General features: G+C 35.3%; 2 protein-coding genes across 6 annotated transcripts; one reads left to right on the top strand and one right to left on the bottom strand.

Annotated features, from left to right (window-relative positions):
- The first annotated feature begins 201 nt into the window (after positions 1-201).
- gnrh3 (gonadotropin-releasing hormone 3) lies at positions 202-3,381 on the top strand. The gene is made up of 4 exons (NM_182887.3): positions 202-221; positions 1,351-1,495; positions 3,020-3,094; positions 3,189-3,381. The coding sequence occupies exons 2-4, from the start codon at positions 1,358-1,360 to the stop codon at positions 3,258-3,260; spliced, it is 285 nt and encodes a 94-aa protein (NP_878307.2). The 5' UTR covers positions 202-221; positions 1,351-1,357; the 3' UTR covers positions 3,261-3,381.
- Positions 3,382-10,808: 7,427 nt separating this feature from the next.
- On the bottom strand, positions 10,809-15,088 carry mgmt (O-6-methylguanine-DNA methyltransferase). Of its 5 annotated transcripts, none has more exons than NM_001256246.2 (5): positions 15,028-15,088; positions 14,604-14,740; positions 12,308-12,444; positions 12,082-12,221; positions 10,811-11,379 (listed from the first exon to the last, which is right to left on the bottom strand). In NM_001256246.2, the coding sequence occupies exons 2-5, from the start codon at positions 14,732-14,734 to the stop codon at positions 11,224-11,226; spliced, it is 564 nt and encodes a 187-aa protein (NP_001243175.1). In that variant the 5' UTR covers positions 14,735-14,740; positions 15,028-15,088; the 3' UTR covers positions 10,811-11,223. The 5 variants fall into 5 exon arrangements, with proteins under 5 accessions (XP_087145240.1, NP_001243175.1, NP_001243173.1 ...); NM_001256244.2 differs by having other exon boundaries at positions 12,308-12,459; NM_001256245.2 differs by having other exon boundaries at positions 14,977-15,071.
- Positions 15,089-15,791: the final 703 nt, after the last annotated feature.

Consider the following 15,791-nt stretch of genomic DNA (forward strand, 5'->3'; position numbering starts at 1 on the left):
GGGTTTAACCATGTCCATTAGCAAGGTGCCCTTGACAATTCTTTTTTTCTGTTTTTGTAAATGCAGCCCCGAGTGTACATTAAAACCTGCATTAGCGACAAATCTGCACCTGCTCTGTGGTTGCAGGAGTCTTGATGACGAAAGTGCAGTACATCTCATTTTAAAAGGACTATATAAAGGAGACCAAGAACAGCACAACTCATCTTAAACAAACACAGCAGGTAAGAGATTCTTTACTTTCAAAATTCTGTATTGTTTTCTCAATCTAGAATTTAGACAGAGTGTGATAGAAATGTTCATATTAATAATAAAATACTGTACAAACAAAATAAATACAAAAATAGCCAATATCTTTTGTGAAATTACAATTTTGCCACATAAATTGCTGTGGGTTTAGGATTGTCACCAAGTTCACTTGTTACTTGTTACTCAAGTTACTTGGATTTTTTTTTCAAGGCCAAATTTCCTAAAATTCTTAAATCAAGAAAAATTTTCGAGACCAGCAAAGCATATTGTCTTGTTTTAAGAAAAATATGCCCAAAAAAAAGTTTTTCCTTAAAACAAGCAAAGTAATCTGCCAATAGGGTAGGAAAAATAATCCTATGTCAAAAAGAAAAACAAGATTATTTTGCTCTCCTCCATTGCAGATTATTTTGCTTGTTTTAAGGTAAAACTTAATTAATATTGGCATATTATTTCTGTAAATAAGACATTATGTTTTGCTTTCCTAAATATTTCTTGATATAAGAATTTTTTGATATTTGGACTAGAAACAAGATAAAAAAAAATTAAGTAAGAGCAGGAGTTTTTGCAGTGTTGTACTTTTATATTTAGTGGTTTCAATTAAGGATGGTGCAATATTAATATGTTTGAGTACTTATTAACTCTTATTATATTATTAATAACCCTAATTATAGGACAATGCTTGTTGAAATTCCCATTGGAAAACCCCCTGGTATTGTTACTGGGGGTTATTATGACACTTTTAAACTGTTATGACTTAATTTTATTCAAATAGATTTATATCAATTAATTGCAAATTGTAAGGAATAAAAAAAGCTAAAATAAAAATAAAATACAAAGCAAAACAATACAATGCAATTTAAAAATGTTTTTTTTATTTTTTCCTATTATTGCTACTTTTTTCATATATTTTGAGATGGAAGACAATCCTTTATTTTTCTCAGTTGTAAATAAAGATACTTGAAAATACTTCTTTCAGTTATTCTACTATTCATTTCACATATTATAGCGAAATTGCACATTATATTTAGGATATTTTGTGCTGTTTGTTTGTGTTTGTGTGATTTTTTTACAGATACAAATAAACAAGTGATTTCTGTGTTTCAGTTTTAGCATGGAGTGGAAAGGAAGGTTGCTGGTCCAGTTGTTGCTGTTAGTTTGTGTGTTGGAGGTCAGTCTTTGCCAACACTGGTCATACGGTTGGCTTCCCGGTGGAAAAAGAAGCGTTGGTGAAATGGAGGCAACATTCAGGGTGAGATTATACTTTTGTCATTTTTGTCTGAAATACTTTAGAAAATATGTTGATCTCTTTGTACACACCCTGTCAGTATTAAGGGGTGGTTCTTTTTTCTCAAAAAGTGGACCTTTTGGCAGTTATTCACCTAATTTTTTTGTAACATTCTGAGGTTTAAATACTGCATTTTAGTGGTGCTTTAAGCACTATTTTTGCTGCATTAGCTTGTCGGATGGTGATCATAACCACACTTCTTTACATTTACAAATATGCATTTTAAACTGTATTATTATTACCAGTGGCGGCCTTAGAAAATTTTCTTAGGGGTGGCCAGAAGAGGCCCACAAAAAAACGAATGAATTCAGTGTAATGTTCTATTTTTGTTTTTGGTAAATGAAATAATGTGGTTTTAATTCATTGAATTAATTACACTTGAAATGTTGCAATTTATTCCTAGAAATAATTCAGCAAGTACATGTGCAAACCAAATCAAAATCAATATTTAGTTTAAAAACACTTTTCATATATATATATATATATATATATATATATATATATATATATATATATATATATATATATATATATATATATAATAACTTATCAGTTATTTTTCACATACATTTATTGTACAGCATACTGTAAATGCCATGTCTAAAATTAATGAAGATTAATAAGTGAATTAATAAAACAAACAAAGGAACAAACTGAACAAAAGGCATCGCTATATACACATACACACACAATCACTATACACAGCCCAATAATATAATTTATCCATATTCCTTCTTGAGCCACAATATTATTAATACAGCTTTTTCTATTGATGTACCTTTAGGTAAATATCAAATTGCCGTTGCTGTCTGTTGAAGGTGTATCAATCAATCAACAATGATTTAGTGGCTGCTATTTATTTATTTATTGAAATGTTGTGAATTTCTGTAAGTATATTTAAATTAATAATATCAACAGCAAATTTATATTGGGGTGGCCACAGGGGTGACCCATTGGGAGCACCCATGGTTAATACAGTCTTCTAAATAATGCAATGAGATTAGAATTTTACATTTTAAAATATTTTTGAACAAAGAAATGCAAAAAAAAACTTTTTAAATACAATTTTTTTTATAATTTCAACAAAACAAACAAACAAACAATAAGGAATCTGTTAAAAAGTTTTAAATGAAAAACTGTGTAGCCTATTGGTAAATAACAAACTGGCCAGCTCATTTCCTCAGTCAGAATTTTTCCATTTAAATAATTTAAAATTAGATCTGTCTTAAAGCCTTCTTCTATTGTTTTTTTCTCACAATTTATGAAGGCACACTCTCAAAAAGGGGACAAATGAGCTCTTAGGTGCTAAATTCTGGACTTTGTTCGAATCCCCCTGGCTTAGGGCCTGTTGTATGTCCACTTTGGTTCTTTTTATTGAATAAGGGACACCAGGAGTGTAACAAGGAGTGGTCAATAAAAACTGAAAATATAAATAAAATGCTAAGATGTGCGAGGAATACTAATGAATAGGAAAATTCTGTCTGTCAGATGTTGGATCCTGGTGACACAGTGCTGTCTATTCCTGCTGATTCTCCAATGGAGCAGCTTTCACCAATACACATAGTAAGGGTGTGAATTATGATCTTTCTTAGTGAAAAACATTGGCAGCCTAATTTGTAAGTGTGTTAATGCCAGTGTCCTTTTATTATGGTTACAGGTGAATGAGGTGGATGCTGAAGGTTTGCCTCTGAAAGGACAAAGATTTCCCGACAGACGGGGAAGAGTGTAAAAATATAAATGATGAAGCTGATTTGAGTATGAATTTTATTCCATAGGAGAGCATGTTTTTGGACTCCTAATGAAATATCCTCCACATTATGGATTTAATAAATACACTTCACTGAAGGAACAGATGGGCTGTAAATGTGTAGTATGTCTAGTTTTTTTTCTAAATGAACACAAATGCATTTATTATCAGATATTAAATGTGCTTTTAATTTTCTTTTTATTATCAGAAATTAAAAAGCCAAAGTTACCAAAGGCAGTTTTCTCAGACTACAGACAAAACATAGGCTTTTAGTCCACACGGTGGCGCTCTTGTATCTGGATGTGATTTACAAAATATGTGCAAAATATTCTTTAGTTTAAATGCCTGGATATAACCGCTGTGGCCAAAACATAACCATCAGCGTTTAAAGATTTTCAGTCAGGGTATATTTTTGGTTTAAGAGCTAATTGAACGGTGGCTCATTGGATAGCACTGTCTCCCCACAGCAAGAAGGTCGCTGGTTCAAGTCTCGTCAGTTGACATTTCTGTGTGGAGTTTGCGTGTTCTCCCCGTGTTCACGTGGGTTCCCTCCGGGTGCTACCCAGAAGTCCAAAGACATGCAATATAGGTGAATTGGGTAAGCTAAATTGTCAGTATACTGCTTGTGCGTGATTGAGAGTGTATGGTGGTTTCCCAGTGATGGGTTGCAGCTGGAAGGGCACTGGCATGCGTAAAACATATGCTGGATAAGTTGGCGGTTCAATCTGCTGTGGCGACCCCTGATTGTTAAAGGGACTAAGCCAAAAAGGAAATGAATGAATGAGCGAATGAATGAATGAATGAAAATTGATTACGAAAATTCATTTTCTTGTCTGCTTAGTCCCTTCATTAATCAGGGGTTACGACAGCAGAATGAACCGCCAACTTATCCAGCATATGTTTTACCCAGCAGATGCGCTTCCAGCCAAAACCCATCACGGGGAAAATCTATAGTTTTAATTATTGGTTTAAATATGACATTTGAACTAAGTTATATTTTAAAAAAAAAACTAAACCTCAAATAGGCGTAGTAAGTGACTCTTACTGAGACATATAAAGGCAAAACATAAAGGGTAATTTGTTTTTGAATCATAGTAAAGTGTGTGGTTCAAAGTATGGTTCTAAAACATTATTTACTATGAATTACTATAGTATATTTTATATTTGGTAATTGAAGAGTAGACTGAAGTTTTCATTTAAACATTTAGGTCATCTCTCAAAACAAGTGTGTAAACAAAACATGCAGCTGCAGTATTTTAATCAATAAAAATCCACTAAAAGTAGCTTATCCTAATGATGCATTGAATAAAAGATCAAAGTAGTATGTGTATGCCACTATAGCCATAGTTACAGACTGTTGAGTGACTTTTTTCTTGCATGGACTGATTGGCGCGATTATGCATTCACAATGGTATGAACCATTATAGAGGTGGTCAACTAGATGTCTATTATTTAAATGTTAACATTATTATTTAAAATACACAACAGAGTGAACTTTTTTCTCAGTTTCAAAGGGCTGACCCCCCACACATCTTGTTTTGACGTTTTTAAAAACATTTCAAGAGTTCCCACTTAGATATGCTTGGCATTTATAGCAGGTTTGGCATGCTGTCCCGGGAAAGAACCCTGAGCTTGGAAATATTTGAGCCCAGGGCTTCCGCCCGGTCAATAAGCATATCAGGGGATCCGGGATCAGGTAGGTCTTAATAGCTCCCCCTTTAGAAAGGGGAGAAAAAGAAGGATATGGGGTGGAAGGGGGGATTTTTCCAAAACGAAGATAGAGCAATAAGAAGTAAGTGATCCATTTATAGTAAGCTAGGATCACTCTGATGGATTATTACTGATTATGGATGAGTGTCCTGCAGTGCTCAATCATATCATGTGCTCCTCTCGAAATTAGTTTATGAAACTTCACTTAAAGTAATCCACATGCTCATTCAGAGACAGGGTTTTCATTGATGTTCACATTTAATACAGTTTCTCATCATTTGCTCACATTCAAATGTTCATATTTATGAAGTGCTTTCTTCTGTTGAACACAAAGCAAGTGATATTCTGTAGAATGTTGATAATAATTGACATCCATAGGAACACAAAATAAGTCAATGACTGTTTTTTCCAACATTCTTCAGATTATCTTCATTTGCGTTCAACAGAAAGAAACTCAAACAGGATTGGAACAAGTAGAGCATGAGTAAATGATGACAGAATCTTTTTTGGGGGGTGAACTATCCTTTAAACTGAATGTTCTCTTATCATTTGTTAGTCAGGACAGCCAATATGAATAGTAAAAATGAATGCTGGTCAGTCATCTTGGCCATCATGAAGGATGTTCTTGTCACATCACCAAAAAACTATAAATTGTTTGCACTAAGTTTAACCAATTATCACTGTAAGATTCATGACTGAGCAGATGGTCAAATAGCTGAGCTGTTAGCAACTGAACATATATGTCTGCTATATCTGGATTGTGACTGAGACAGCTTGACACCTCAGATACTGATGACTATAACTCCTCAGCTCACAAACCGAAAGTCAGAAATCTGTTTTAATGACAAATAAGTGTGAGAGGTGAATCTGTGAGGTGAGATCTAGGCTTGGCATGGTGTGAACTTCACCACGGTGTGACACATTAATCATATCTAAGTGCTTAGACATTATCACCTCTGAACATGAAGCGTAAATGAAGCACCTACACAGCACGATACGCTCACCTGCGACAAATACAGGCTGAAGAGACTCAAGAGAATCAAGCTTTAAAGGTGAGGGTTAATTAGTCTGAAGCATGTCTTTATAACTCCCATGTATATGATTTCTGACACATTACATGCTTTGAAGATTAAAACAGCAGCATGGGGTTAATGCAGCGCAGAGATCATATTGTAAATCGCCATGCTTCTGTCAGTCAAAAGATGATCTGTAGACTTTAGTTGTAGATTATTCTCATCCTGAAACATTAATCCAGTTTGATCAGGTCTTATTCTGACAAACGACTTACAGTAGACCGATTACATGGATACTCCCACTGGATCATGACTTTTGTTTAAGTCTATAGGGGTTATTTGGTGTTACATCAAATGTTAAATCTTTTACGTATTTAAGTCATTTGTTAGTATGGGGTCTAATCCTCCACAGATTAGCTTTCCATCCCTACTCTCATGACATCTTAAAAGAAAAAATCCCACAGCTTCTAGATTCTTGAATTTTGGAGTTTGGTCGTACAAACTGTTCCTGCAAATTGTGTCCAAAAATAATGCTTGATCTAACATATTAAATTCAAGTAAACATTAAATCTTCTATAAAGTCTTTGTGAAATCAAAACGTGCAATGTTCAATCTGCTGCTGTGTTCATCTTCATCAAATTCTGACCTTAGCTTCCGGGATTTGAGTGGCGGTTCTTCTCAGGTTGACATCTTCAGCCACAATATTCTTAACCATGCTCCTTTACTGTTAAGTTGATTCATTTCTGTGTTTAACCCTATAGAAGAATTACCGGTTTGTAAACATCTAGGATGTGTGTGCAGCGAGGTTGCAGAAAACTGGGAGTGTTAGCATTTACAGCAAAGGAATAACATCTGTTGCAGTACAGAGTTTGTTGTTTTATTAGAGATAAGTTATATTGATTTATTTACATAATGCTTTCAGTGTATTATAACAGCTGGTCATCCAGTGACAAGCACAGTTATTAAGCAAAATTAACATTAAAGTGAGCGGTGTTCGTCTGACAGGTCCATTTGTGATTGCACCCTTCCAACAGATATTGGAAAAGACGAAATGGCCAAGCATCCAGCCCCAAAAATACAATCTCTATAATATACTCTATACATTGAAACTCCAAGTGATTTCACAAGAGAGGAGTTAAAGGCCTACAAGTCTTTGGATGCCTACAATGTTGTTCTGTGTGGTCATGTGCAAGAAATAATGCTCCATGATTACCAGATTCAAAACTATGTAGTGGTAAAAACCGAGGTTCTGCCTCGTACAAGGCCTGGGAAATCATCAACATGCAAAACAACTGCATTCTGACAGCAAACTGCACCTGTACTGCTGCAGGGTATGTGAACTTACACTTTTACATTTCATTCTGAGCATTCAGTGTCTGCGGTTTAATTAACCATATTTAACAGTTCTTGCTAAAATCATTGCTGCAATCAAAAACTAATGTGTATGAATCAGCATAGCGTGAACTTACCTGATATGAAATGAGAACTGCAGAGTCGAGCATTTTTAATTATGTCCTTACTCCATTCAGCTCTTATGATGGCTGTAGACCAAAGACATCTGCAGTTGGCATTGAAAGCAGTGTGGTGTATGGTAAAATTTAAGTTTTCTATTTTTGGACATTGGACGAATTTGGCTTCCTACCGCAGAACACGACATGTTTGCTATTGCAACCAGTTTTTTTTTTTTTTTTTTTTTTTCAGCTAGTATGCGTGTTGAACCCGTGTGACATCATGTGTGACATAGGTTGGTAATTCCCCTATAACCAGGGGGGCGGATAATCAGGGGTGGATGTAGTGATTTTGGGGCCCTAAGCAATTCCAGCCATGGAGCCCAAATGTTCTAAAATGCACCTTTAATTTTATTATTTTACTGTTTTTTTTCTTATATCATTCAATCCCTTTTTCTACATTTTATCATAAAGCAAAATAATATTAATAATAACACAAAACTTTTGAAATGATTTGTTTTCTTAAAATGAATTTACAATTAGGGCGAGGCAGTGGCACAGTAGGTAGTGCTGTCACCTCACAGCAAGAAGGTCGCTGGGTCGCTAATTCGAACCTTGGCTCAGTTGGTGTTTCTGTGTGGAGTTTGCATGTTCTCCCTGCCTTTGTGTGAGTTTCCTCCGGGTGCTCTGGTTTCCCCCACAGTCCAAAGACATGTGGTACAGGTGAATTGGGTAGGCTAAATTGTCCATAGTGCATGAGTGATTATGTGTGTGGATGTTTCCCAGAGATGGGTTGGGGCTGGAAGGGCATCCGCTGTGTAAAAAACTTGCTGGATAAGTTGGCCGTTCATTCCGCTGTGGCAACCCCGGATTAATAAAGGGACTAAGCCGACAAGAAAATGAAATGAAATATGAATTTATAATTAAATTAATTAATTATTTCTTTTAAAATCTTAACTGATTTGAGGCCAATTATCTTGCTCATTGGTTAAATCCGCCCCTGCGGATAGTAAAAAGCGAGGCAAGCAACCGCTTAGGGCCCCAATAAAATAGAGGCCCAGACTAATGCTAAGAAGCCTATATTAATCATCCTAAAGCTCTTTAATAATTTTTCTATTATATGTTATAAAATCTGTCTATAACCATTAAGATTTTAATGTTATTACTTCTTTTCTAAGCCGCAGGGGGCCACCATGAATAGTGGAAAGTTCTTGTGGACTGCACATGCAAAGATTAAAATCTAATCACAAGTATGGCTAATTAACTGTACATAGTTTGTGAGCTTGCGAATATATTGTATTTAATTTTAAGGTTCCGCTTAAAATATATTTTAACAAAAGCCTAAATCCTGTAACGGGGAGACTGACACGGAGGGATCCATTTTGCAGTATTTATTAAGTCACACTTAAACATCAACACCTCGCACGGTTGTGCGAACATACAACATACAACTCAACGATGATTAGCAGATAACAGAGGCAGAGTGATTACCAGGCTTGAGTCAAGGGGAGGCAGCGTGGTTCAGAGTCCGTAATACAGGCTTTAGTCAGGGGCAGGCAGCGAGAATCAGAGTCCGTGTAATCAGGCTTTAGGTCAAGGGCAGGCAGAAGACAGAGCAGAGTCGAGGAACGGGCTGAAGTGGTAAACGGGAGATCAGGCAGGATAGAACGCTCAGAAATGCTGGCCGGGGCTAAACAAGACTTCGCAATGGAGTGTGTGTGTGAGCTGCTTATATGTGGTACGTGGGTCATTAGTGAGATGGAGAACAGGTGTGCTGGGATCTGAGTGAGAAGGATGACGTAATGGTTAGAAGTCCGGAGATGGTGACCTCTGCTGGTCAGCGAGGGGAATGACTGGGACCGAGTCGGTGACAAATCCAGAGAGAAAACAAATATCTTTAGAGAAAGAGAGTGTTTTGAGTTTTAATGCAGAGCCCCCAGATCACTAAGTCCGCCCCTGCCTATAACTACACTATAAACCAATAAATATAAATATACAACCAATCCAACAAAGCCTTTTTGGACTGTGATATTGTAAAAATGCAGTCTATAGGCCAGTATATTTTTATATAACTTAAATTTGCATTGTTTTTCGTAAAAAATAAAATAAAATAATAGTTTTAGTAATGAACAGTTAAATGCACATAAAATAATGTTTTACTGAAATAGAAAAATCTATTTGGTTGAATGCGGGACAGTAAATGGACACAGGCCATATACTGACAGGTCTCAAACCAAGTCCATTATGTCCTCAGCTCCCACACACTGCACCGAATGATATGAAATGACAGGGAGGATTGTATTCAGTGATCATCATCCAGCTCCTCTAATACTTTCAGGTACAAATGTCTCTTTTGTAAAGTCATGTTGGTGTGTGTGAAGGTTTACTGACAGCCCGAGCAGAGGAGGAAACATCATGACATCAAACATCATAAAAAGCAGAATCACAGCACAGCAGTGGATACCCTTCTTCATCCTCACTTTCATCTCTTCATCAATGACACCAGTACATGTAGATTTGTAGTAGCTAAATGCAGATTCCCAGACTCCCAGAGATATGCATTTGAAAATTTGTAAGCTGAGGTGTTTTATGCCCAAAACAACAAAATTGAGCACAAAAGAACTGTTACGCTCATTATGCAGTAGTACACAAATGTCTGGTACACATTTATCATTTGCAAATTTAAACAATTTGTCCAAAATCAGTCTATCTAAATAATTTTTGAAGTACATTGGTCATTTTTAATGTACAGTATTCTGTATTTGTTAGGTTTCGTTATTGGCAGTAGTTTATAATAATCTGATTGCCTGAAGTGAAAGAGAACAGACACAGGAAATGAAAGCTAATTCTAATATTTATAATAACTTTGTATCTTAAAGGTTTTTTAAGGATTGTCTTGTTTTGAATCATTGGAAAGCATGCTTGGATTTTGTTAACCATTAGACACAAAATCACAATGATTGCATACTTTTGACAGCAATTGATCCACCATTACGTAGAAGGTAATGTTGTTACCTCACAGCAAGAATGTCGTGGGTTCAAGCCTCAAGCTTGATCAGTTGGCATCTCTTTGTGGAGTTTGCATGTTCTCCCCGTGCTTGTGTGGGTTTCCTCCAGGTGCTCCGGTTTCCACCACAAGTCTAAAGACATGTGCTTTAAGTGAATTGTCCATTGTGTATGTGTGAGAATGAAAGTGTATGTGTGTTTCCCAGTGAAGGGTTGCAGCAGGAAGGGCATCTGCTGTATAAAACATATACTAGATAAGCTAGTGGTTCATTCCGCTGTGGCGACCCCAGATTAATAAAGGGACTAAGCCAAAAAGAAAATGAATGAATGATCCACAGTTAATGAACATCTGATTGATTTTACATAGTTGTTTATTTGCTTAATTTTTTTTATAACTCTAAAATACAAAAATACAAAAGAACTGCAAAAAACAAAATTTCTGCAACAGATCCCATAAAAATATTTCTTTTAGTATCATTTTTCAATAATCCTTTGGATTAATCAGCTTGTTCGTAAAATGACTTTTCAAATCACATTTTAACATTGTCAAAAGAACACTGACAATCACAACTTGAACTAATCTAACCACAACAAAATCACAATTGCAAACACATTCCTCCAAAACGAATAATTCTAGAACCAGGGTAACAAATTTATCTATTAAGTTAAAAAGAAATGGTCCAATCAATATAGAAATCAAATCTCAAAAACAAAAGCTGTGAACAAGCATAGAGGCAGCATTTTGTGTGCAACAGTTTGTGTGGACCATCAGATGGATTTTCCACTCTGCGATGGATTAAGCTCCACTGCTTTTCTCTCATGAGTGAGCAACCAGACTTTAATATCGTCTCCCTTTCCTCCCATGTATGATCCAGTGTGTCCTGAACTGAGCAGCACTCGGTGACATGGCACTATTAACGGGACCTGACAAAACAATAGATACATCAGATGTTGAGTCAGAATTATTTTTGACCAGGATCTACAGAACACATACGGCTTTTAAGGCTTGTGACTGAGCATTTAAAGAGAGTTTAAAATATTTGGGCAAAAAATAAAAAATAAAATGATGTTTGGAGGTGTAGCAAAGGTTTATTGTGTCAAATTATTTATATTGAATTTATACAATTTATGCCAAAAAAAGTCTTCATTGAATTTTTTTGTCTTGTTTCTACTCCAAATATCCACATTTCAAAGTGAAAACAATATTATTTTACTTGCCTTACTGGCAGATAAATTAGCTTGTTATAAGGAAAACTCATAATTTTGACTTTATTTCTTCTGAAGGTGAAAATAAAACAATATTTTACTTGCCATAATACATAAACTTGACATATATGGACTAGAAAGGAGACAAAACAAGTGAGAAAAACATTTTTGGTATTGTGATTATTTAATTTACGTACTTCAGTACTTTTAGAATCCTTAGAAAATTGTCAAATATTGCTGTTCTAATCATTATTGTGAAACCAAGTACATACAAAACATTTATTGCATATATATATATATATATATATATATATATATATATATATATATATATATATATATATATATATATATATATATATATATATTGCCATTTCAGATTTTTTCAATATCATGCAACTCTAATTCCAACAAACGCACAGGGTTTTGCTTCATGGCTGAGCCCACTGCTCGCACAGCGTTTGGGTTCCCAATCATTTCAGCAAGCTGCTTGTAGGAGACTGTTTTACCAACTCCCACTTCCTTCAACAGAGTTTTCAGCACCTGTGCTTTAAAAGAGTCTGAGAGAGAGTAAAGAAAAACAGTGCTGGTTAAGTTCTGGTTAAGTCATTATTGTAAATGAGCTTGAAATGAGCGTGTGACTGACCGCTCTGCATTAGCGGATGATGTAAGGCAGGCAGAGGAAGAGCACTGATGGACTCTGGGTTCATGAAGTAGCATTGAAGCCAGTCAACACAACGCTGCAGCTCAGAGCTCATCTCTGACAGGACAACAGGGTGGACACTACAACAGGAGACACTGTAAAAGGCAATTTACCCAACAAAAAATGAATTTGCTGTTAATTTACTTTACCACTTATGATTTTCAAACTTCACTGTTTTCACACTCGCAAACATCAACAACCAACCTTCCTTTTAAGTTTGGTGCTGTAAATACTAACTGTATTATAAATTTCTCTCTTTGGTGATTGTAATATGATGTATTGTAGTGATGTTGTTTAGTGACTGTTTAGTGACTAGGCTTTCAGTGCTACCAGGCTAGCGTTAGCATTTTAAATTAGCTGAAATGTTTTCCATCTTTAAGAGTCACTGTGCTTCATAAACAATATTCTCTAAGAGCAAGTACTACATTTAAATTTCAACTTTCCTTGAACTGAATTGTTAAAAGTGTACATTCAATAACTGCTTTTAATCGCATAATAATTTTGTGTGACTGGAATGGGTTAAGCCTAGTTCACACTACAGGATTTTAAGCCTGATTTAAGGCCGATTTGAAAGTTAATGAGCTCGCCAACAGATCAGGCTATGATCGGGAAAAAAATCTGCAGGTGCTCGGCACTCTGCAGTCTTTATGTGTGAACAACTGAACAACGCATCAAAGAGGCTTGCTGAAGCGTCGCCAACACCTTGCAGATGGAAATTCAATATCTAGCATGCTGAATATTCCGAACAGTCGGCCAGAGCTGCAGCCAATGAGAGAGCATTTCAGCATGAACTGAATGGCCGTGTGCTCAGGAGCTCAACATAAATGTCTGTGATTGGCCAGAATGGCCATTGATGCAGTCGCTTCACTCTGCATTAACACAGACACGAGAGTACACTATATTACCAGTTAAACTAGAATTCTGTAACTATTATAATTACCATACTGGTCATTCTGAGCGTTCTCATATAAGACGTCATATTTTCACATCATATTTCCATTCAAAACTTCTATTGAGATTGTAAAATTAAGCTTTGAATGTCTGTCATCAAATTTTATGACAACATTACCCTAAAAATATGTTCATTTTTGGTAATACAGCCTATAAATATGTAGTTAAGATACTTAAACACGCAAAGGTCTGGGCCACGCTTTTATTTTCACTTTCAAACAGGAGCTATTGCGCGGTACAGAATATGCTGTTTTGAAATATATATCTGAAAAAAAAATTTATGGTTTTGCTACCAGAAAGTTATGTTTATGTTAGAAGGAAGTTTCTAGGCAATAATGCACGCATATTTAAAGTCACCGTGAAAAGTAGCATACATGCATGCAGTCATTTTGACTGATATGGTAATTAAAGGTAGAAATTCTTAGTTCTTAACTGTTTTGTAATTTAAAAAAAATAACAATGTTAGAAAGAAATACGCAGGTATTTAGAAAACATCAGGGTGTTATAGATATGTTAGTTTTATTTCAAAGAGTTATTAAATTACAAAACTTAAAAACTCTCTGCCTGCCTCGGTAGTGCTAGTGTTAAAGCCACATCTATCCACTTGAACCTTGCAGATGAGCGATTGATCTGCTGACGCATCAGCTCATTGACCATGTTTTTAAACGCTCCCTTGAAAGCTTAAAACGCTGTCAGTGATGTCATTAGCACACAAGCAGCCAATAATGTTTAGCTTTTTCCTCTTTCAAAATATCATTGGCTGTGGTTTGGTAGCTTGACTGAGCTGTTGTTGAACGAGTTGTTGTCAGATCATGTAGTGTGTGACCCCCCCTCTTGTGTATCATTTACGTAGTGTCATGTAGTGTGAACAACACAGGGATTAAGACACAAAATCAAGTCATGTAGTGTTAACAGCACAGCGATCTGCTGATGTTTAAAGTCATGTAGTGTGAAGTAGGCTTTAGGCAGCTTGTTTGCGCAGCAGGTAGCAATGTTGCCTCACAGCAAGAAGGTCGCTGGTTTGAGCCTCGGCTGGGTCACCCACAGTTCAAAGACATGCCCGTGAATTAAGTAAGCTAAATTATCCAGTGTATGTGTGTGAATGAGTGTGTATGGGTGATTTCCAGTGATGGGTTGCATCTTGAAGTGTATTCACAGAGTAAAAAAAATGCTGGATAAGTTGGCAATTCATTCTGCTGTGACGACCCCTAATTGATATAGGGACTAAGCCGAAAAGAAAATGAATGAATGAATAGAATGGCTTAGTGTTGATGTTTGTGAGAGTTACCTCTCCTCCTTGTCTGTGTTCAGTTTGATGTCAATGGTGTGAACTCCCTTCTCACAGCCGCGCAGCAGGATTTCCCCCACCGGAGAGGTGAGAGTCACAGCACACAGCACACAAGCACCGCTGGCAGACATCACAAACTGCGCACAAAGACAAATATATGACCAAACCCTGGTAAACACATGCAAAAACAAGCTCTGACAGCAGTATACTGCACACCAACAACTGCGCACGTGCATAAACAAAACATCAGCACACACGCTTGCTCACGCGGAAGCAAAAACGCACTTAAAGCGGTTAAATATATAAGACAGTTAATACATGATAAAAGTATTAGCGTATTAACAAGTAGCTAAATAATAAATAGATTTCATACACGTTTACAGCGAATAATTAAAGCAGAGAATTGTTGAATGTTTCTGAAAACCTGTTCCCGATGTAACTTCCTGCTTGGAAAACTTGCCACGACAAATGACCAATCAGAGTGCAAATATATTTGCGCTTAGCTCTGCTATTGGACAATTTTGCTTTCAGTCAGCCTCACTGAGAAAAATTATATTCTGAAAAAATGACATTGTTATTCATTTTAAATTATTTATTTTATATATATATATATATATATATATATATATATATATATATATATATATATATATATATATATATATATATATATATATATAAAAACACAAATTAGAATAAAATGAAAATTATACTTATACAACACTACAATTAGGGGGGAAAAATAATAAAAAAAAAAAAAAAAAAATATATATATATATATATATATATATATATATATATATATATATATATATATATATATATATATATATATATATATATATATATATATATATATTCCCCCCCCAATTGTAGTGTTGTATATGTATAATTTTCATTTTATTCTAATTTGTGTTTTTCTAGCATAATTGTAAATATTTTATGAAATATTTAATGATTTGAAGGTATTTGACTCTATTTATATATGTATGAAGAGTTTAAATGCACAATTCTCAAGTATCGTCTAATATTTTCATCTAAAATGAGCATTTTTATCAGGCTGTTGTGTGTAGTTTCAGTAATAATTACTTTTAGTGCAAAGAATAGGTTATTTTCATTGCATTTAAAGTAAAATAACTAAACACAATCAGAGGAGGCTGAGAAAAATGCTAATTTAAGAGGCACTTT

This window comes from Danio rerio, chromosome 17 (assembly GCF_052040795.2).
Source record: "Danio rerio strain M-AB ecotype USA chromosome 17, GRCz13ab, whole genome shotgun sequence".
NCBI lineage: Eukaryota > Metazoa > Chordata > Actinopteri > Cypriniformes > Danionidae > Danio > Danio rerio.

Excerpts from the sequence above, each read along its gene's own strand:
- gnrh3 (NM_182887.3), top strand. The coding sequence starts at position 1,358 with ATGGAGTGGAAAGGAAGGTTGCTGGTCCAGTTGTTGCTGTTAGTTTGT. Across the intron at positions 1,496-3,019 it reads AAATGGAGGCAACATTCAGG|ATGTTGGATCCTGGTGACAC; the intron begins GTGAGATTATAC and ends TCTGTCTGTCAG. Across the intron at positions 3,095-3,188 it reads AGCTTTCACCAATACACATA|GTGAATGAGGTGGATGCTGA; the intron begins GTAAGGGTGTGA and ends TTATGGTTACAG.
- mgmt (NM_001256244.2), bottom strand. The coding sequence starts at position 14,734 with ATGTCTGCCAGCGGTGCTTGTGTGCTGTGTGCTGTGACTCTCACCTCT. Across the intron at positions 12,222-12,307 it reads TCATCCGCTAATGCAGAGCG|ACTCTTTTAAAGCACAGGTG; the intron begins GTCAGTCACACG and ends ACTCTCTCTCAG. Across the intron at positions 11,380-12,081 it reads CAGCCATGAAGCAAAACCCT|GTCCCGTTAATAGTGCCATG; the intron begins GTGCGTTTGTTG and ends TTGTTTTGTCAG.